Consider the following 18,795-nt stretch of genomic DNA (forward strand, 5'->3'; position numbering starts at 1 on the left):
TCCCACCAGAACGCGATTTTTTTTCACAAATTTCATCTCTCAATTTGCCAATTAGCAACATTTCGTGCCTTCTAATTACAAGTTTTTCCAGTATGTTTCAGACATACCAGCTAACCTGGTAAAATGCCAGTAAAATGGGCAATATGTATCATTGTACCCTTGCTTGCGTCACTTGGCGCAGTTCGGTCGTCCGAGCGTCCGACCGTGCCGAGCTCTCGACGCATACTAATTAGACACCAGCAAAACAAACTGCCTGGTGGCTAGGTATGCGGAGTGCGAGAGTAAGTCTCGGCTTCATATAAATAACTCGCTCGCACTTGTAGGTAGTGGGCACAAACAGGAGTGTGTTGTGGATTGGCATCTAAGCCGAAAAGAGAGATGAGTTTGTGAAATAGGAGTGTTCACGGTGCGGCTTCGGAGTCAGTTTGGCTTTCTATTCCGCAGAACCATTACCTGTTCTGTGGCTTAGTTGGTTAAAGCGCCGGTCTAGCGAATACGGAGTCGTGGGTTCGAATCCCACCAGAACGCGATTTTTTTCACAAATTTCATCTCTCAATTTGCCAATTAGCAACATTTCGTGCCTTCTAATTACAAGTTTTTCCAGTATGAAAAGAGGAGATGGGTTATTGTCACTCTGCTTGTTCAATATCGGACGATCGGTATGTGCAAGCTTGAAAAGAACATATTAAATAATGTTGCCATATGAATTCAATTACTTTTATACAAGTGCGAAAATAAATTAAGAGAGCTACGGGGCACAAGACAAGACAGAGCTCAATCTCAATATATGTGAATACCAAGGAATGTTTATCAAGCAAGTCACGGTCGGTTTTGGTTCTGATAGTGATGAATAATTGATAGTTATCTGCGATAAACAGTATGCTTAGTTCTATAACACAAAGTTAAATCTATCTTTTCTCCGCGAACTGTTATATTTACGTCAATGTTGCCGCAACTCCAAGAAATCAAATTTGATTTGATTGGAATATTTACAATCGAAAGGTCAGTTCGAGTTTGCAATGGAGAACAACAGGGATTGCAGAAAATTCTCTTATTGATTGGATCACCGATCTGTACACTGTTTGCGAAGGCGAATAAGCGGACCTCTTTCATGCTTAGTGCGTTGGTTCGAAAGAGGACGATATAGACTTTCTCACGCGAACAATAAATACCAGCTGATGTGTGATGTTTGTATGGATAAGTTACGAAAGATAAGGGACAGCATATGGCACGAACCTGCTATCGATTCGCCGGATGCGAAAACAATCGAAAATGAAGTTAAAGTGCTGAAGGGGCTGTCCATAAACCACGTGGTCATGAAGGGGGGGGGGGGGGGGTTCGGCTAATGACCATTTTGTATGGACGAAAAAAAAAAATTGTATGGACTAATGACCACGCGGGGGGGGGGGGGGGGATGAGAAGTCCCAAAAAATGACCACGTGGTTTATGGACAGCCCCGAAGAGTACTGTAACAGGCATATGTATTTGACTCGCTTTCGAAAATTATGGGAACTACGTCTTCTACGGATGGCGCTAAACTAGTGCATTCGAAACCGAACTCATCACACAACCCCTCCAATGAACCCATCGAATGTGTTGCTGGTGTAAGCAACGATGAATGTATGCAGCGATCCAAAGAAACAACGAACGGCGATAGTTTCTCTTTGTTTTTTTGTAGTTTTTGTCGATCATCGATCCATGCGTTACCGCATGGGATATTCATCGAATGATATCTCGTGCTCTTGGCGCTTAAGGTTGAAGGATTCGTCATTGACATAATCGTCATCATTGAAAATTCGAAAGCAGTTTTCTCGTTCAAAACTTAAATTTCTGCAGTGAAAATGTATTCACTGAATTGCGGGTGGAGAATGGAGTGCAGTGAATACATTTTCAAAGCAAACAAGAAGGTTTCGAACGAGAAAACTACTTTCGTATTTTCAATGATGATTATTAGGTCGATGATGAATCCTTCAACCTTAAGAATCCGAACGTTATGATATAACATTAGCAAAAAATTGGAGCTCTATGAGGACTTTAGACTTCGGCTCATTTAAAGTTACTATGAATGTAAAATGGAAAAAGCGAGCACTTGATCAATCATCGTGGCCCGTGAATATTAGGTTAAGAGAGTTCGTAAATAGGCACAATGATATTTGGAGACCGTCTTGTTGAATGGTGTTCTTCTTATCTTTTTTGATACTTGTTATATGAAAATGTTATTTCAATTATGAAGCTGTGTTAAAAGTTTATATTGGAGGCTTTTGAGATGTAGTTTTAATGAAGTTGATTAGTATTGTTCATATGTTGTTGAGTGCTTTTATCATGAAAATTTGATTGATTTGTTGAAATAGTTTCAATATATTCAATAAGACTGTAATTGTCAGTTGAAACACTATAATAATAAGGAAAAAATTATAAAGAATAACACCGATAAAGTGTAGGGTAATTCTGAGGATTTATAACACTAGTTTACAGCATTTTTGAACATGGTAAGCTGATGATCATTTTTGGTGTAGAATCATGCCTTGAGTTCGGAAACGCGAAGGAAAAAAATTACAGTAGAACGGAAAAATTTTCGACTTTCCATACAAGGTTGAAGATATGAAATCGATTTTTGTTCTATTTTTAAGCAAAGTCGCTAACTTCATACATCTCATTCTTTATAACCAATGTTCCGATTGAGCTGAATTTTTTACTGCAACTCGCCTACATATGATATGTCAAAAAAACGTTGAGAAAGAATTTTTAAATTGTTTTTTACTTGAAAAACCCAGATTAATCCACCTAGTGGTGATAGTGCCTTTCTCGTCGAACATGTACTCATGATCTTTCCTTGGTTGGGATACGACTGGGATGATTTTGCTTCAGAATGATAGCTTCAGCCTTTTGGGGGAATCTAAAACACTAGTTTATGATTTTTTCCGACGTTTCGATCTGTATGGGGCCCTTTCAAGGGTTCAATCGGTCAAGGTTTCCTAGTCAAGATGGCCTTGCCTAACATAAAAATGTCATACGGAAGTTTTAGTATTTATTGAGTCCGTTCGGTTTGAAACCGTCGTGATGTGGACAATCTCCTACCTATCGGGCGGTTTAGAATTTGGTCCCTGTTTTTGGAATCTTCTACTATTGTATGTTTAGCTAGTTTCTGTGCTAGGGCCATCATCCCGAAGCATGATCTTTCCGTCGACGTAATGCGAACTGTTGCTGAATTAATTTTCTCATATAACGTTGACCTATCCTACTGTATATTTTTACACCTCAGTGATTTGATGAGATTGCTTTAGTACAGACAAACAGACATATCATTTGTAACATATTGCTATTATATTCATCGTTATGAAAAAATAATCGCCAAATGCTAATCAGGTTGCGTTTCACTGCGGCTTGATGTTGGTAGTGAGTAGACGTCAAACGAGCAACAACGATTAATCACCCTCATTCTTGTTTACGGACGTATCGACTTTCGAACGTTTTTGGTTCGATCGAATCAGTAGGCCATTTGATTTTGCTGGCGTAAACGGGAATGCGAACGATTTTCGTTCGAAAGTGGATTCGATCGAAAACAAGAATGAGGGTGAATATTTGATTCAACCGTTGAAAACAAGGACGATGGAGAGTGAGTAGAGTAAGACGTCTGTATGTATGTGGCCTTAGTTCAGTTAAGATTTTGTTTTCTTACACATGTTTATCGCTTACATTGACTTTGTTCATGTTTGAAGTTCCTGCGAAGCACCCTAGGAAGCACCCAATGCTGGTTTTGCATCACTATCGGTAGCCTCTAATGTGGTCTGAGCCTATTTTCTTGCTAATCGTTCCTCATGGTTTAAAAAAAGACCGCGGTTCGATGTGTCGCATGCATGGGTTTGGTTCTTTTTGGCATTTGACCACTTCCGGCTGGACACCCTAGAGCGGTCCTGAAACACTATCGGTAACCTTTAAAGATCTTCGTTGTGGTCTGAGCCTATTTTCTGACTAATCGTTCATCACGTTATTTAAAAAGCCGCTGTCTAATGTGCTGCAGGCATGGGTTTTGATAAATACTACATTTGACCACTTCCAGCGGGACACCCGGAACCGGTTTCTGAACTCCATCGGTTGTTCCAAATATGATCTGAAACTATTCTCTTTTATTACCCGTTTATCAGGTTGCCTGAAGAGCTAGCGATTTGATGCGGCGCATGTAAGGGGTTGGTTAACTTTTATACTTGGCTACTTCCGGCGTGACATCTGGAACCGGTTCAGTAACACTACCGGTTCCGATATGGTCTGAGAATGTTTCCCAGCCTACTGTTCAGCAGGCTATCGAAAAAGCAGCTGTTTTTTGTATCGCATGCATGGATTTGGTTCACATTCATATTTGGCCACATCCGGCGGGTCACCCGGAACCGGTTCCGGAACACTACCGGTTCAGATATGGTCCGAGAATATTTTCCTGCCAACTGTTCATCAGGCTATCGAAAATGCCGCTGTTTGATGTATCGCATGCATGGGTTTGGTTCACTTTCATATTTAGCCACTTCCGGCGGAACACCCAGAACCGGTTCCGAAATACTACCGGTTCAGATATGGTCTGAGAATGTTTTCCTGCCTTCTGTTTATCAGGTTATCGAAAAATCCGCTGTTTGATGTGTCGCATGTATGGGTTTGGTTCACTTTCATATTTGGCCACTTCCGGCGGGTCACCCGGAACCGGTTCCGGGACACTACCGGTTCAGATATGGTCCGAGACTATTTTCCTGTTTACCGTTCATCATGTTTTCGAAAGTGCCGCGGTTTGATGTGTCGCATGAATGGGTTTGTTGCGTTTTCATATCTGGCCCCTTCCTGGAGTACCGATCCGGAACACCTAAATGGCCATAACTCCGGAACGGCTGGACCGATCCGAACCATTTTCAATAGGAAACAATGGGACCAGATTCCGCGTTGAATGAACCGTTGGTCATTAAAATCGGTTGAGGTTTACTGCCAAAAAGTGATGTGAGTTTTTTTGTACACACACATACTCACACACACACATACACACACACACATACATACACACACACAGACATCATCTCAATTCGTCGAGCTGAGTTGATTGGTATATGTAACTCGACCCTCCAGGACTTCTATCAAAAAGTCATTTTTGGAGTGAACATATAGCCTTTCCAGTACACTTAGTGTACGAGAACGGCAAAAAGATTAAAATAATAATGATCAGTTTCCCACGACCAGCGCAACGAATCCATTTATTTTCCATGCTCTGTCGCAACGAACTCAATAAGTAATTCAATTTTGACCAATAATATTTTTTCAAACCATTGTGCGGCGCTAGAAGTTGTAAAAAGAAGTAAGAAGAAGACATGTAAACATCGTGGCTGTCAGTGAGCTGTCTCCTCTCTCTCAGCACAATATTATTATAATATCACCAAAACTCCGAATTGAGTTGTCCAAAAAATGTCTCACGAAACCTACTGCAAGCCTATCCATATACGTGAGAACAAAAGATGTTTACAAAGTTCTTACAGATAGATTAACACGGGAAATCTAAACACAAACCACTACCACACAGGCATTTGGATTGGTCAATACACTCCATAACCTCATCAGCCAGTAAACAATTTGCTGACATTCACACGCGCAAACCATACATTTTGATTTCAATCACGAAACCAAACTTTTTTTTCCAAGTCCGAATCGTAAACAACAACGCCACGAAACGTCAAAAGTTTTTCAAACAACCGCCGCAGTCAGAGCGTCACGTCACCGTCACACTATAGGGCACTGCATGAAATTCCCTCCTTCTCTTTCACTCTTACAGAAATTTTGTAAACAACAAGGCCAAGAAACGTCAAAATCCCATGCAAAATCAAAACAATGCAGTGCCCTATAGACACGATAGATACCATAGACTCGCGGTGACATGGTTGAGCAATACGATTTCAGTGTTTTACCGTGAATTTAGAGTATACCGCATTTAGTTCACCACCACCACTGGACTGCGAACTATGCGACTTCATAAGTGCGAAAACGTAAATAAAAGTGCGCGATTGCATCAAATCAGGTTGATGTCTTCGGCGCACTATTTCTTCAATCTATGGTGAACAAGTACTCTGTAGACACCGAGTTGATTTAATGCCTCCGCGCACTTTTATTCCTAGCGTTTTCGCACTCGTGAAAACTAATGCGATAGTCCAGTGGTGAACTAAATGCGCTATATATCGAGCGAATATGACGTCACGCAATCCATTGTCGCTATTGAAATCGTGACGTCATGCTCGTTGGCTACACGAACAGACAGTTCGTTTGGCTACAGTTGTCTTCGCCTCCACGAATCTATGGAATCTATAGTGTCTATAAACACCACTGATCGAAGAAACTCGAAACGGTTCGGACTTTGTTTTGTGCGTCGCGATTGTTGTGATGAGAAAATTCCGGTCGTTTTTAGTGAAAGTGTTGAAAGTGAAGAATCCGGTAGCTAGAAAGTGCGTTGGCTTTCGTGTCGGTTTTTTAGTGTTGAAGGATAAGCCGTTGCGTTTCCCGAAAAAGTGATTCCGGGTGTTGGAACGGAGATTTTTCTGCTGGGCAAGCCGCCGCCGTTCATCTTCGTGTGTGTGTGTGTGTGTGTGTGTGTGTGTGTGTGGTGTGTGGAGGAAAAATTTGAAGGAAAATACCTCACGAGTGCGGGTAACCAAAGTATATAAATATGTACCAAGGTAAGAGATTCCCGTAAATGTCAAAAATGAGGCTCACCAACACATCTGCGTTAGTTATGAAAAGTTGTTGTTTTTACACTAAAATGTCATTATTTCAGCAAAGTTTGTGAAGTTTTGTTAGTTTGTATGTTTCTAAATGCTGAAAAAATATGTTTAGAATCAATTAAAAAAAAATTGTTACCGATTTTCAAATGGCGATATTTTCTGTTTTATTGCATGGAGGTCACATTTAATCCAGTCAGATGCAATCAAATAATAGCTTCTAAGATGGGAGTGCTTAATTTCTTAAGAAAGTTTGCTAAATAGTGATGTGCCCATACAAATCAGCGCAAACTTCATAACTATTTTTTGCTTTTTTCCTTTTCTCACTAATCCGTGAATATTAGCGGGAATCTCTTACCTTGGTATTTAGATACTTTGGCGGGTAACTAGAGTCCCTATAATAATATATAACTCCCTTGGCACCCTGGGGGACACGTCCGCCAACCTAGGAGGGTTCCTTGTGTATGTCTGCCAATGCAGGAATCGGTGACAGTGAGGCAAAATGCGCCAATCGAAGGAAGATACGGAGAATTTTGTGTCGCCCTCAGCCGGTGAAAAAGTTGGTCACTTGACGACAAAATGTGTGTGGTTTAGGAGTGTAGGCGAAACGGGCGAAACGCTTATTCACCTGCGCTTAAATATTATTGCGTTTGCGTAAACCCCTGGCCAAGATTTGGGATGGGGGGGTTTGGTATCTAGAAAAGTGTGACGTGTATTAGGTATAGGAAAATAGCGTGACAGAGGGGGGAGGGGGTCTAGAAATTCCAAAAAATGGACGTAATATTTGAATCTTCTCCTGGCGAAGAGCCCACCAACGCGGAGGTCCCACCAGTAGTGTCAATGTTCACCAGCGCAGGAGTCAACCGACGCCGGATGTGGCAAAAGCTTCGCGTTCGAATCTTTAGAAGATATCGGATTTCGTAGCGACGGGGGATATTACCCGGGCGATGATACCAGCCATTTCCCTAGCACGTTGATTTGTGTAGAATAGGTTGCGTAGACGTTCCGTCCGGCCAATGTTCGCTTCGGGGAATTGTATCGCCTACGAAGCCGGAGGCCGTCACTCCCTGTCAGAAGACAGACTAGGGAGAAGCTGACGGTCCAGGTGAGTACTTGGAGGTATTTAGGTTAACTTTTACTACTAAATTTTTGCTAATAATTCTGGTTTCTGGAAATAACTGAAACAAATAGTCATTTCTAACAAATAAAAATATTCAGTTAGGTAAGGTCGAACTTTTCTGGCTTCGAATTGTTAGTTGTGAAGTTTTACTTATTCATCTTATTGCAAATTCCACTATTTCAATACTACTCAATACTAAGTACCACTCTGGTTTTTTGGACTGTTCGTGAAACGAACGTTCCAAACCGTCGTGTTCGATTAGGGAATACCCGCACAATACGTACCGTTTAAAATAAACTTTGAAATCATTGAAAAATAAGACGATGAAAAAAAAAAACATTTTTTTCGACTCATACAAATGAAGATACTATAGATTCCGTAGACTCGCGGAGGCGAAGACAACTGTAGCCAAATGAACTGTCAGTTCGTGTAGCCAAACGAGCATGACGTCACGATTTCAATAGCGACAATGGATTGCTAACAACCACATGCTGAAGAAGCCTGATGCTTACACTAATCAAATTTTGACCAATGCCAAATGTTTGACCATAGGCCTTTTCATGTGACGTCTTAAATCAGCTGATTTTTCGGGCGTTTGACAGTTCTTCTATGAAGATGACACGTTCGTGTTAGCAGCTGTTGTTCAAGCTTTGTAAACAAATGCATGCACGGATCTGTCACATGAAAAGGCTTATTTTTTGGCAATCCAATTAAGACCAAGGTGTACCGGGCAAACAAAAATGAAAAACTCTCGAAAAACAAATTGAGTAAAACCTTGGGATGCCAAGCAAGAGTCAAGAGGCCAAAGTATAGCAGGCCAAACATTTCAATAGGTCCTATCTACATTTGAGAGGCTCTCTTTGTTCACTTTCTTTTTCAATTATTGCAATGTAATGGTACACTTTTCAACTATTTTTACAGTACAAATCAAAAGACGCAATGCAAGAAGACAATCATGAAACAATTAAACAGCTGAGATATTATCGAAAAAGAGGGAAACCAAAGAGAGCCTCTCTTCTGCAGATAGGACCTTTAGACATGTTTGGCCTGAATATCTGTCATAAGTGGTCAAATATTTGTCGTTTGGATAAACCATGTACTCGCACCCTTCAGCAGGATTAAGCAGTTTTCTCTCCTTGTCTGATTGTAGCTTATCTGGAAATACTAATTCAGCATTCAAGCTCGAAGTTTGAAAATTTGAATTAAAATAATTAAAATAACATTTAATGTGATTAAAACGTTATTTTTCCTTTCACAAACAGAAGCCTGCTAGCCAAGATTTTTCTGCGGAAGTTGAAGCCGTTTACGTAGTGATATTATTACAGCTTGTGGAACCGTAATACTATCGATGGCAGGTTACGGAAGAAAGCTTTAGATTGATCTGTTCAGAAGTGCTGGTCGACGTTACTGTAACGTTACAGCAGACAGATCTTGACGAATAAAGCTGCAACGAAAAAAGCCGTAAAATCCCCAAAAAAGCCGTAAAGCCCCAGAAATCAAGCGGACCATCTATGGATAGAAACTGCAGTCCAGAGCCGACAATAATCCCGAGAGATGATTGGATTCCGGATCGCGGTGAGAGATCTTATGGATAAAGCCGGAAGATTTTGATTGGTGAGCCCATTTTTTTTTATAAAGTGTTATATTCTACTTTTTTCTAATTAATTTAACTAAACTTTTTGGTTTTCCTCTTCATATCGTTTTTTTTTCTGAGTTTTCTACATCATATTTCATTGTTCAGTGCCATTTATTGTAAACTGCAATTTTTGAAAGTTGTCACATCACTTTTTGCAAAATTTTGTATAATATCTCTGAAAGGGGTCACGTCAGTACTTTTAATAATAAATCCGGAATTATGGATTTCATTACTAAAATCTAACGGTTACCAGTGCTCGTCGAGCCTGTTGTGGTAACTTCTAAAGCTCTTTAATGCAACTTTTTGCTTCTTCAATAGCTCAATAGAAATTTTTTTGAACGATACTTATTTACATTGTTTTAAATAGCAATTATTGTTAAATTACCATGAAATATTTACTGACATCACACTAAGTGGTAGTTGTGTATTGCTTGCTGGGCCACGATTCTTTTCATATAAAATAGCAAAGATTATCAATTTATATGTAATTATCAAAAGTCTAAAAAATATTTTTATTATTAAAACCATACAAAAAAAGCAAGATGTGTAATTTTTAAGATCTTGAAAATAAATCATTCACGTACATCTTTACGAAATAATATCTAGAATTACTAGTTCTTCGATAAGGAATAACTGCTTCATAACGAATCAAGCTATCGAACAAATATTTAAAGATGTTATTCTGTTGTTATAAAATACCTGCTCGATCACAAAATGAACTATCCAGAAAATGTACAATTTGATAACAATAGTTGTTATTTCCTTGTTATTGCATACTTGGTGGATAACAAATTCAGTTATCGAACAAATTTACAATTCAATAGTAAGGTTTGGGGCTGTCCATAAACCACGTGGTCATGAGGGGGGGGGGGGGGGGTTCGGCCTATGAGCATTTTGTATGAACGAATAAAATTTTTTGTATGGACAAACGAGCACGCGGGGGGGGGGGGGGGGGTTGAGAAGTCCCAAAAAAATGACCACGTGGTTTATGGACAGCCCCTTTGTTATTCCTTTGTTATTGAATACCTTTTGGATAACAAATGCAGCCCTTGCCAGTGTGCTTAAATCTTAGGTATGCATTCATTATTGAAATAACAAGACTTGTTATTTTCTAGGTGTTATTCATACAAAATTATGGTATTCGTTTTTGTTATTTTGCCTCTTATTACCACCTAATGAAGAGCATATCAAGGTATGATGGTATTTTAGATTAAATACCTCGATATGTTATCCAGTTGTTATTATTTTCTGCTCGGGATGTACTGTCAAACCCCGCGTATTCATCCCTCTTTAATAAGACACTTTTAAACTTGCACCCCGCTCATTCGAAATTTGTTGAATTAAAAAAATGATCAAATGTCTCAGTGTAATACACTGTAAATACGAATGATACGATATTGTGATGTTACTTACACCCGCAGCGGCTCCTCGTGCAGCTGCTACTTCCGAAAGTTCTAATTTGGTGCTTTCCGACACCTGATCCGTTTGGTGATCAACCGCAGTGAACCTCGGAAGCCAATAATCGTAAAATGTACAAGCTATCAATTCGTACCACCACAATATCTGTAAGATTTGTGTTCAAAAACAAATCATACAATCTAAACATAACTAAAATAGAGTTAGTTTATCGAATTGAAAGTTTACACAGGTAATTTGACAGCAATCATTGTCGAATTAGCATGGTTTTATGGTACGACATGCATGGATTTGATTCAATTTCACATTTACAACTTTCGGTTCACATTTTACCACTTACCGATTGTCCCTGATGTGGTCTTAGACTAGTTTCATGCAAATTATTAATCAGTTCTCCTAAAAAGTCGCAAATTGATGTGATGCATGTATGGGTTTGGTTCATTCGTGCATTTCGCCAGTTTCGGCGAGGCACTCGAATCTGGTTCCGGAACACTACTGACCTGAGACTATTTTCTTGCTGACCGTTCTTCGCGTTATCGAAGAAGCCGTTTTTTACTGTGCTGCGTGTATGCGTTTGGTTTTTTCTACATTTGACCACTTCCGTCGGGGCACCTGGAACCGGTTTCGGCACACTATTGGTTTTCCAAAGTATGGTCTATGATTTTTTTGTTAACCGTTCATCAGCTTATCTAAAAAGTCATTAAATGTGTCAAATTTATGGGTTTGGTTCTCCTTTACATTTGACCACTTCCGATGGGGCAACCGTAATCGGTTGCGGAAAACTACCGGTTGTCCCTATTATGGCCGGAACCTTTTTTTTTGTCAAATCAAGATGCCTTAAAACCCGCGATTTGATGTGTCGCTTGCATGGGTTTGGTTCCCTTTTATATTTGGCCACTTCCGACGGGACACCCGGAACCGGTTCCGGGACACAACCAGTTCAGATATGGTCTGAGAATATTATCCTGCTTACTGTTCATCAGGATATCAAAAAAGCCACGATTTGATATGTCCCTTGCATGGGTTTAATTAACTTTTATACTATGCCACCTCCGGCGGAACATCTGGAACCGGTTCCGATATGGTCTGAGAATGCTTTCCTGCTTACTGTTCATCAGGTTTTCGAAAAAGCTGTGGTTTGATATGTCACATGCATGGTTTCATTTCAATTTTATATTTGGCCACTTCCGATGGGACAGCCGGAACCGGTTCCGGGACACAACCAGTTCAGATATGGTCTGAGAATATTATCCTGCTTACTGTTCATCAGGATATAAAAAAGCCACTCTTTGATATGTCGCATGCATGGGTTTGGTTAACTTTAATACTTGGCCACTTCCGGCGGGACATTTGCAACCGGTTCCGGAACACTACCGGTTCCGATATGGTCTGAGAATGTTTTCCTGCTTACTGTTCACCACGTTATCGAAAAAGCCGCGGTTTGATATGTCGCATGCATGGGTTTAGTTCACTTTTATGTTTGGTCACTTCCGGCGGAACACCCGGAACCGGTTCCGGGACACTACGGGTTCAGATATGGTCTGAGACTATTTTTCTGCTTACCATTCATCAAGTTATCGAAAATGCCGTAGTTTGATGTGCCGCATGGATGGGTTTGTAGCGTTTTCATATCTGACCCCTTCCTGGGGTACCGGTCCGGAACACCTAAATGGCCATAACTCCGGAACGGCTGGACCGATCTGAACCATTTTCAATAGGAAACAATGGGACCAGATTCTGCGTCGAATGAACCGTCGGTCAATGAAATCGGTTGAGGTTTACTGCCAAAAAGTGATGTGAGTTTTTTTGTACACACACATACACACACACACACATACACACACACACACATACACACACACAGACATCACCTCAATTCGTCGAGCTGAGTCGATTGGTATATAAGACTTGACCCCTGCGGAGGCTCTATCAAATTTTCGTTTTTGGAGTGAACATATAGCCTTTCGGTACACCTTGGTGTACGAGAAAGGCAAAAAATATATTTCCTCATATATTTTTGGAAATTTTGCTAAAATTTAAGGAGATCGTCCCTAAAACTTGCTAATATCTTGAATTTCATCAATCTGACGCATAACCTGCATTCAGATGATCGAATGGTATTATATTCAGCTTTTATTTACGGAAAAAGATTTAAAATTGGTTGAACAAAACGCAAGATATTTAAATTTTAGTAAAATCCATATTTTAAAAAGTTGTAAAACTGAATATTGAGCTAGAACTCAAAAACTGTTCTACTTAAAAATTTTTGAAGCACGGTTTCGAAATCAGCACTAAATTGTGCTTAAAAAATTGTGGTCGTTGACAGAAGTTCACGATTTTCGTTTTATTTTGTAAACGAGTGTAATCAGAAGTGTAATAAAGTGAACTCTTTCAGCTTGAAACTGATTCGTACCAATGAAACTGAGTTTGCGAGCTACTCGACAGATATTTGATATTTTTCACCAGGGTACGATGACGTCACGTTTTCGGTTCCCGCATATTGTACTAATGTTTAGGGAAAACAAATGCATTGTCAATGGGGGAACCCAATTGATGTTGGCTGCAAACAATCCTATTGGGTGGGAATAGGGATGTCATATACATACGTGATATTTTTCCTTCCTACACTCGTAACAATTACCTATACAACAACATCTATTCTGTGTATCAATAATTCTAATTTGAATAGAATTGTGGGTTACTAAACCAGATGAAAAATGCATCTCACTTGTTGAAAATTAAAGCCAAGATCGAGTTTAACTTCCATTTTGCAAGTAAGTAGTTTAGCATCACAAACGGTTATAAACTGATGAAACCTGCGTTTCGACATGATGAAGACGCACACCATAATCACACTCAATCTCCCATCAAATGAGAAATCAAAGCAGGTTCCGTTCCTCCCTGGTGGTGTGGCCAACAACCACTCCCACTGCCGCCAAGTTCCTAATCAGCGGTCTAGAGAGCGAGATAGAGAGACATTCCTCGTAGGGTACTATGCAATTAGGTCGCGCACTAATTTGGTCAAAATTACTTTTTAATAACCTGCCCATCAGCCGCCGCCCCAAGCGGGATCACTTTTCACCGACGGACGACGCATCGCATAGAAAGTAACACATTGTAAATGGTTGACGATCTTGCTGCAGATCGAGCCCGTAAACTTGGACTGCAAATGCAAACTCCCTTTAATTTTTCAGCCAGTCAACCAACCAGTCATTCATTCGGATGTCTCGCCTCTCTCTCTGTGGACGGCCGCCGCTACCTGGTCATTTATTATGATTATGTTTATACTGTGTGTAAGATTCGTCATAAAACAGCTAAATAAAACCAGTAGCTTGCGGTGCCCTTCATCCCGATTACCCCCGAGAGTACCACAAGTCGAAAAGTCATTCATTAGTGGCGCTGCAGTGTGGACCAGAAATCGATGTTTCGCAACCAGACATTTTATTCTACCTTTAATTTTAATTTTTGGTTTTCAATTTATTCTTCAATATTGTTTCTTCTTCGTTCTTGCTTTACTTTATTAGTTTTCTTCTTTCTTCTTTATTTGTTATTTTATCTTTTATTAGTTAGGTACTTAACTTGTTAAATTTTCTATCTTATCCCATGTTTATATGTAAGTGCGTATTTATGAGTAATTTTATCATAAAATTTCGATTTCTGTTCCACAGCCCTATTGACTTTGAATCTTGACGTCTTGGGCCCTCCGGGATGTGGACCAAGTGCATCGACCATTGAGCAGCGCGAGCGCATCCGCCGGATTGCCGTCGCCGAGAGGCGCAAGTATAATTTAAGATCTTGTTTTGACACTTGCACGACGCGTTGCGTGCCGAGTAATTATTGCTCCCAGTCGTCGGTCGCCGGTCCCGCGACAAAAAGAAAAAAAAAAAAAGAAACCATTCAAAGAAAGTTCGAACAGCACTTACCGATGCACCGTCCCCGGTAGGCAACGGGAATGGCCCGACCGCTGAGACAGGCCTTCCGCTTCAGCTCGCAGACGTTCCGATAGGTGTTCCCGTCGGTGCCGCAGACGACGGCTTTGGTCGAGGCCGGCGAGCGCGAGTCCACCGGGGGGCAATCGATGGCGCAGGTCACACAGTGGGGCGTGGAGTTCTGGTCTTCGACGCAATGTTTTCCATCCGGGCACTGGACGAACCGGCAGGAGGCTGCAATTTTATAGAGGATAGACTTAAGTTGCTTGCAGTGCAGCTTGGAAATGAATTGGTAAATAGAGAACACTTCATCGTTTTCATAGTTGAAAATTAATTCGGATTTGAGTACGTTGACTAGTCTTCACATTTGTTAGTGATTGGGACAGTCGAATGTTGTTTTTGTAATCAAGGAACGCCAGTTAGGGGACTCTTGCAATTCATAGATTTGTTCGAAGATAATACGAAGCGCGATAATATGGATCTCACTGGATTGTCCGTCATGGTTCGTCAATCCTACTGTATTACGTCCAAGAATTGCGTCATCCTTTTCCTATACCAGGTTAAGGATCACTTTGCAAGGACTTCGAGAACGATATACAGTAACATGATACACCCGACCATGTCGATTTCATTCAACAGATGGCTGTTTCTATATGTTCTATGTCAAGATTGCGAAAATCATTATGCTAAACTTATCTCGTATTCATAAATCAGCCATTCCATAGAAAAACGATATAGTGCACCTGCGATTGTCGTGAAACTGGGTAGGCTTGTAGTTCTTCGGAAATAATTAGACCAATTGTCCAATTGTGCATCATTGGAACAAATTTGGGCTCGATTGATTAATGTTTCGCAAAGTTAGAACCGTTCGGGTAAAACACTATTTTTTAAATAACTCATTTTTGAGCTGTCACATCTCGGAAACCAGTAAATCGACGATCGATCCCGATGATGTCGATATCGTCAGCCAAGAAGCATATGCAACCGTGTAACAATCGTTCCGCTCCTTTGCACGCCAGCTCTCCTCATCGCTCCTTTTAGTGCTATGTTGAACAGTAAATTCGAAAGAGCATCGCCCTGTTTCTGTTCATCTAAGGTTACGAACGATGACGAAACTTAATCCATAACCAGCGAAGAGAATTGTCAGACAAAAGAGCCACAAAACAAGCAACAAAGAAGGCGCGACGATTACTCTTTATCCCTACTGGTAACAGATAATGACATGATCTCGAAATTTTTTGTTGTAGACAAAACGGAAGCAGAATTTGTTGCGTACTTTTCAACACGTGAATAATCAATTATTACAAACCCAAAGTCGAAACTGTTTGATGATAGATCTTCAACAGAGTGGCAGTGTTTACCGACTCGAAGTTACCGTAAGAAAATCGCAATGCAAGGCTTAAAAATCTCTTAACTCGTGGTGTACGATGTATATCCTATTATGTTCAAGTTGGGACAAACTTATGTCGCATTGGGTGGATTGTCGCAACAAATACAGGTTGCGACATTGTCATTATTGTTGCGCGATGGTTGAATTTCGATTCACTGTCCATAACCCGTACACTTGATTCATATCCGCCAAGCGTCACACGAATCAGTCTAATCAGCTTCGCCGGAAAACCATGTTCGATCATTATCTGCTAAAACTCGTTTCTCTTCACTGTATCGTACGCCGGCTTGCAATCAATAAACAAATGATGGGTCTGCAAGTTGTACTGTTCCGAAATTAATCGAGAATCTGCCACAGGGTGAACATCTGATCCGTCGTTGATCAGCCTTCACGAAAACCCGCCTGGTATCTGCTGACGAAGGACTCCTCAATTTGACTCAGCCTGTGAAACAGAACTTCGGACAAAATTTTGTACGCCAAATTGAGATGTGTTATTACTCTATAATTCGCTAACTCCAGCCAATGCACTTGCTTGTATAGAGCGCAAATTAAACAATCCAACCAACGAGCAGGAAGGCAGTTCTTCCTCTTCCCATATCATCAATATAATACGGCGTAAGAGTTGGTATACTTGCTCACTGCCGTGCTTGAGAAGCTCGGCCGGGAGTTCGTGCTTCCCAGCAGCCTTATTGTTCTTCAGTCCTGTATTGGCTGGCTTGACTTCATCTAGCCTTGGAGATTCCACAGTTTATCCGTCGTCGTCGCTAAGAATGCTGTTTGTTGCTCCTCCGTACCCATTGTTCAACAGTACCTCGAAGGACTCTCTCCACCTGGCAGCCATCATTGCATTGTTTGTCAGCACGGTTGTTACACATGACGGGAGAAGGCGCTGTTTTTCTCCGCACGTCATTTACAGTTTCGTAAAATCTCCGCATATCATTCTGTTCCAGACCCTCTTGGATTCGTTTTCCGACTATTCTTGCTTCCCTATACCGCTTCCTACCCTGCCGGGTCCCCGACATCAGCATCCGGCTTCTGGCATCATTCTTCTCGTCCACCCTCTGGCACTCCTCGTCGAACCACCCGTTCCTAGGTTGCCATTGAGCAGTGCCTAACACCTCCCATGCTGCCGTAACCATCACTCCGTGGATAGACTCTGACAGAGTGTTGAGCTTATCGCTCTCGTTGATTTCACATTGATTTCCTTTGACATCCTAACTCGGATGCTACACGGGAAAAAGTCCGCTGCTTGAAACCTGCTAAATGGGTCATGATTTCGCGTAAAATGTGTGTTTTCATGTTATAAATATACACCACAAAAAAAGGTCATACTTTCATGACTCATGTTGCCGTAACGTCACCTTGGCGTTACGTTTTTCATATTTATTGACAAAAATTTGTAAGATAAGTCATGCTATCATGCCCATGAATACCAGAACTATTAACTAGATTCATAAAACCAGAAGCGGTATTCATAGAACTAGTAGTTGTCATTTATGGTTCCAGTTTTATTAGCGAAATTTGGTAAGTCGGTTCATATTATCATGAAGTACGTACTCAAACTATGAACTAAATTTATGAAAGCTTGAGCATTACTCATGGTGCAAGTATTTGTCATTTATGGTACTGGTTCGATTTGCGAAAAATGGTAGTACTGGTCATGTTATCATAAAGCATGTTCTAAATTTATTACCTAATGTTATAAAAACATAAGCAGTATGCATGATTCTAGTATTTGTAATTTATACTATTGGATTAATTGGTGCAAAGTGGCATTTAAGGTCATGTTATCGTGAAGCACTCACTCTGAAATCATGAACAAGGTTCCTGAATATTGAAGTAATTTTTATGATTCTGGTATTTGTCATTTAGCTGCACTTTTTGAGATTTCTTTTGTCTTGTTTGGCTGCAAAAAAAAAAACAAAGTCTATTCTTCATTACACCACGCAAGTCTATTCTTTATTACACCACGAAACCTAACCTCAAAATGTTTGACATTAGCCAGGTCATTTTGACAGATCACACACATGCAAGAAAGAGACGAACAATTTTCTTGCAGTTTGCCGACCTTTTCTTGCTCGTGTGAGATCTGTCAAAATGACCTGGCTCCATACTGTCAAATTTTCATTCATAAAATGAGCGATCAGTTGTTCTGAACCGTCTCGTAAAATGGTCCATATACATAGGGGGCGTCCATAGATTACGTCATGCATTTAGCCAAAATTTTGTGCCGGAATTGTACGTGAGCTTGATTGTTCTGCTGCTGATGAAGCTGGCCGGAGTTTTGTGCCGGAATATGGTTTTTTTCCACTTTCAACTTCTGGAATGTAGTTCAATAATTATATAGTTTACTACTATTTAAGTAAGAACAATTCACTACACTTTTTCGAAAACCAAAAAAAATCTCACCGGAAAACACTGCCGCTCACAAAAGGCGTCTTGACAGAATTGACAAAAATGGCGTAGGTGATTCTGCGCGAGGGTTTGCGTAACGCTTACAGTGCCCGAATTCGTTTGTTGTGATTCATGATTTTATGACTCTGCGTTATGTTTATACGACTCAGCGT

The 18,795-nt window shown here is 40.5% G+C and overlaps 1 protein-coding gene across 2 annotated transcripts in view; it reads right to left on the reverse strand.

The window, feature by feature from the left end:
• LOC115265295 (uncharacterized) overlaps positions 1-18,795 on the reverse strand; it is a 326,298-nt gene that overhangs the window by 72,951 nt on the left and 234,552 nt on the right. For both annotated transcript variants that reach the window (XM_029869785.2, XM_029869786.2), the window contains exon 6: positions 14,833-15,072. In XM_029869785.2, the coding sequence (XP_029725645.1) occupies positions 14,833-15,072 (240 nt within the window). The remainder of the gene's footprint in view (positions 1-14,832; positions 15,073-18,795) is intronic.

This window comes from Aedes albopictus, chromosome 2 (assembly GCF_035046485.1).
Source record: "Aedes albopictus strain Foshan chromosome 2, AalbF5, whole genome shotgun sequence".
In the NCBI taxonomy this organism is placed as follows: Eukaryota; Metazoa; Arthropoda; class Insecta; order Diptera; family Culicidae; genus Aedes; species Aedes albopictus.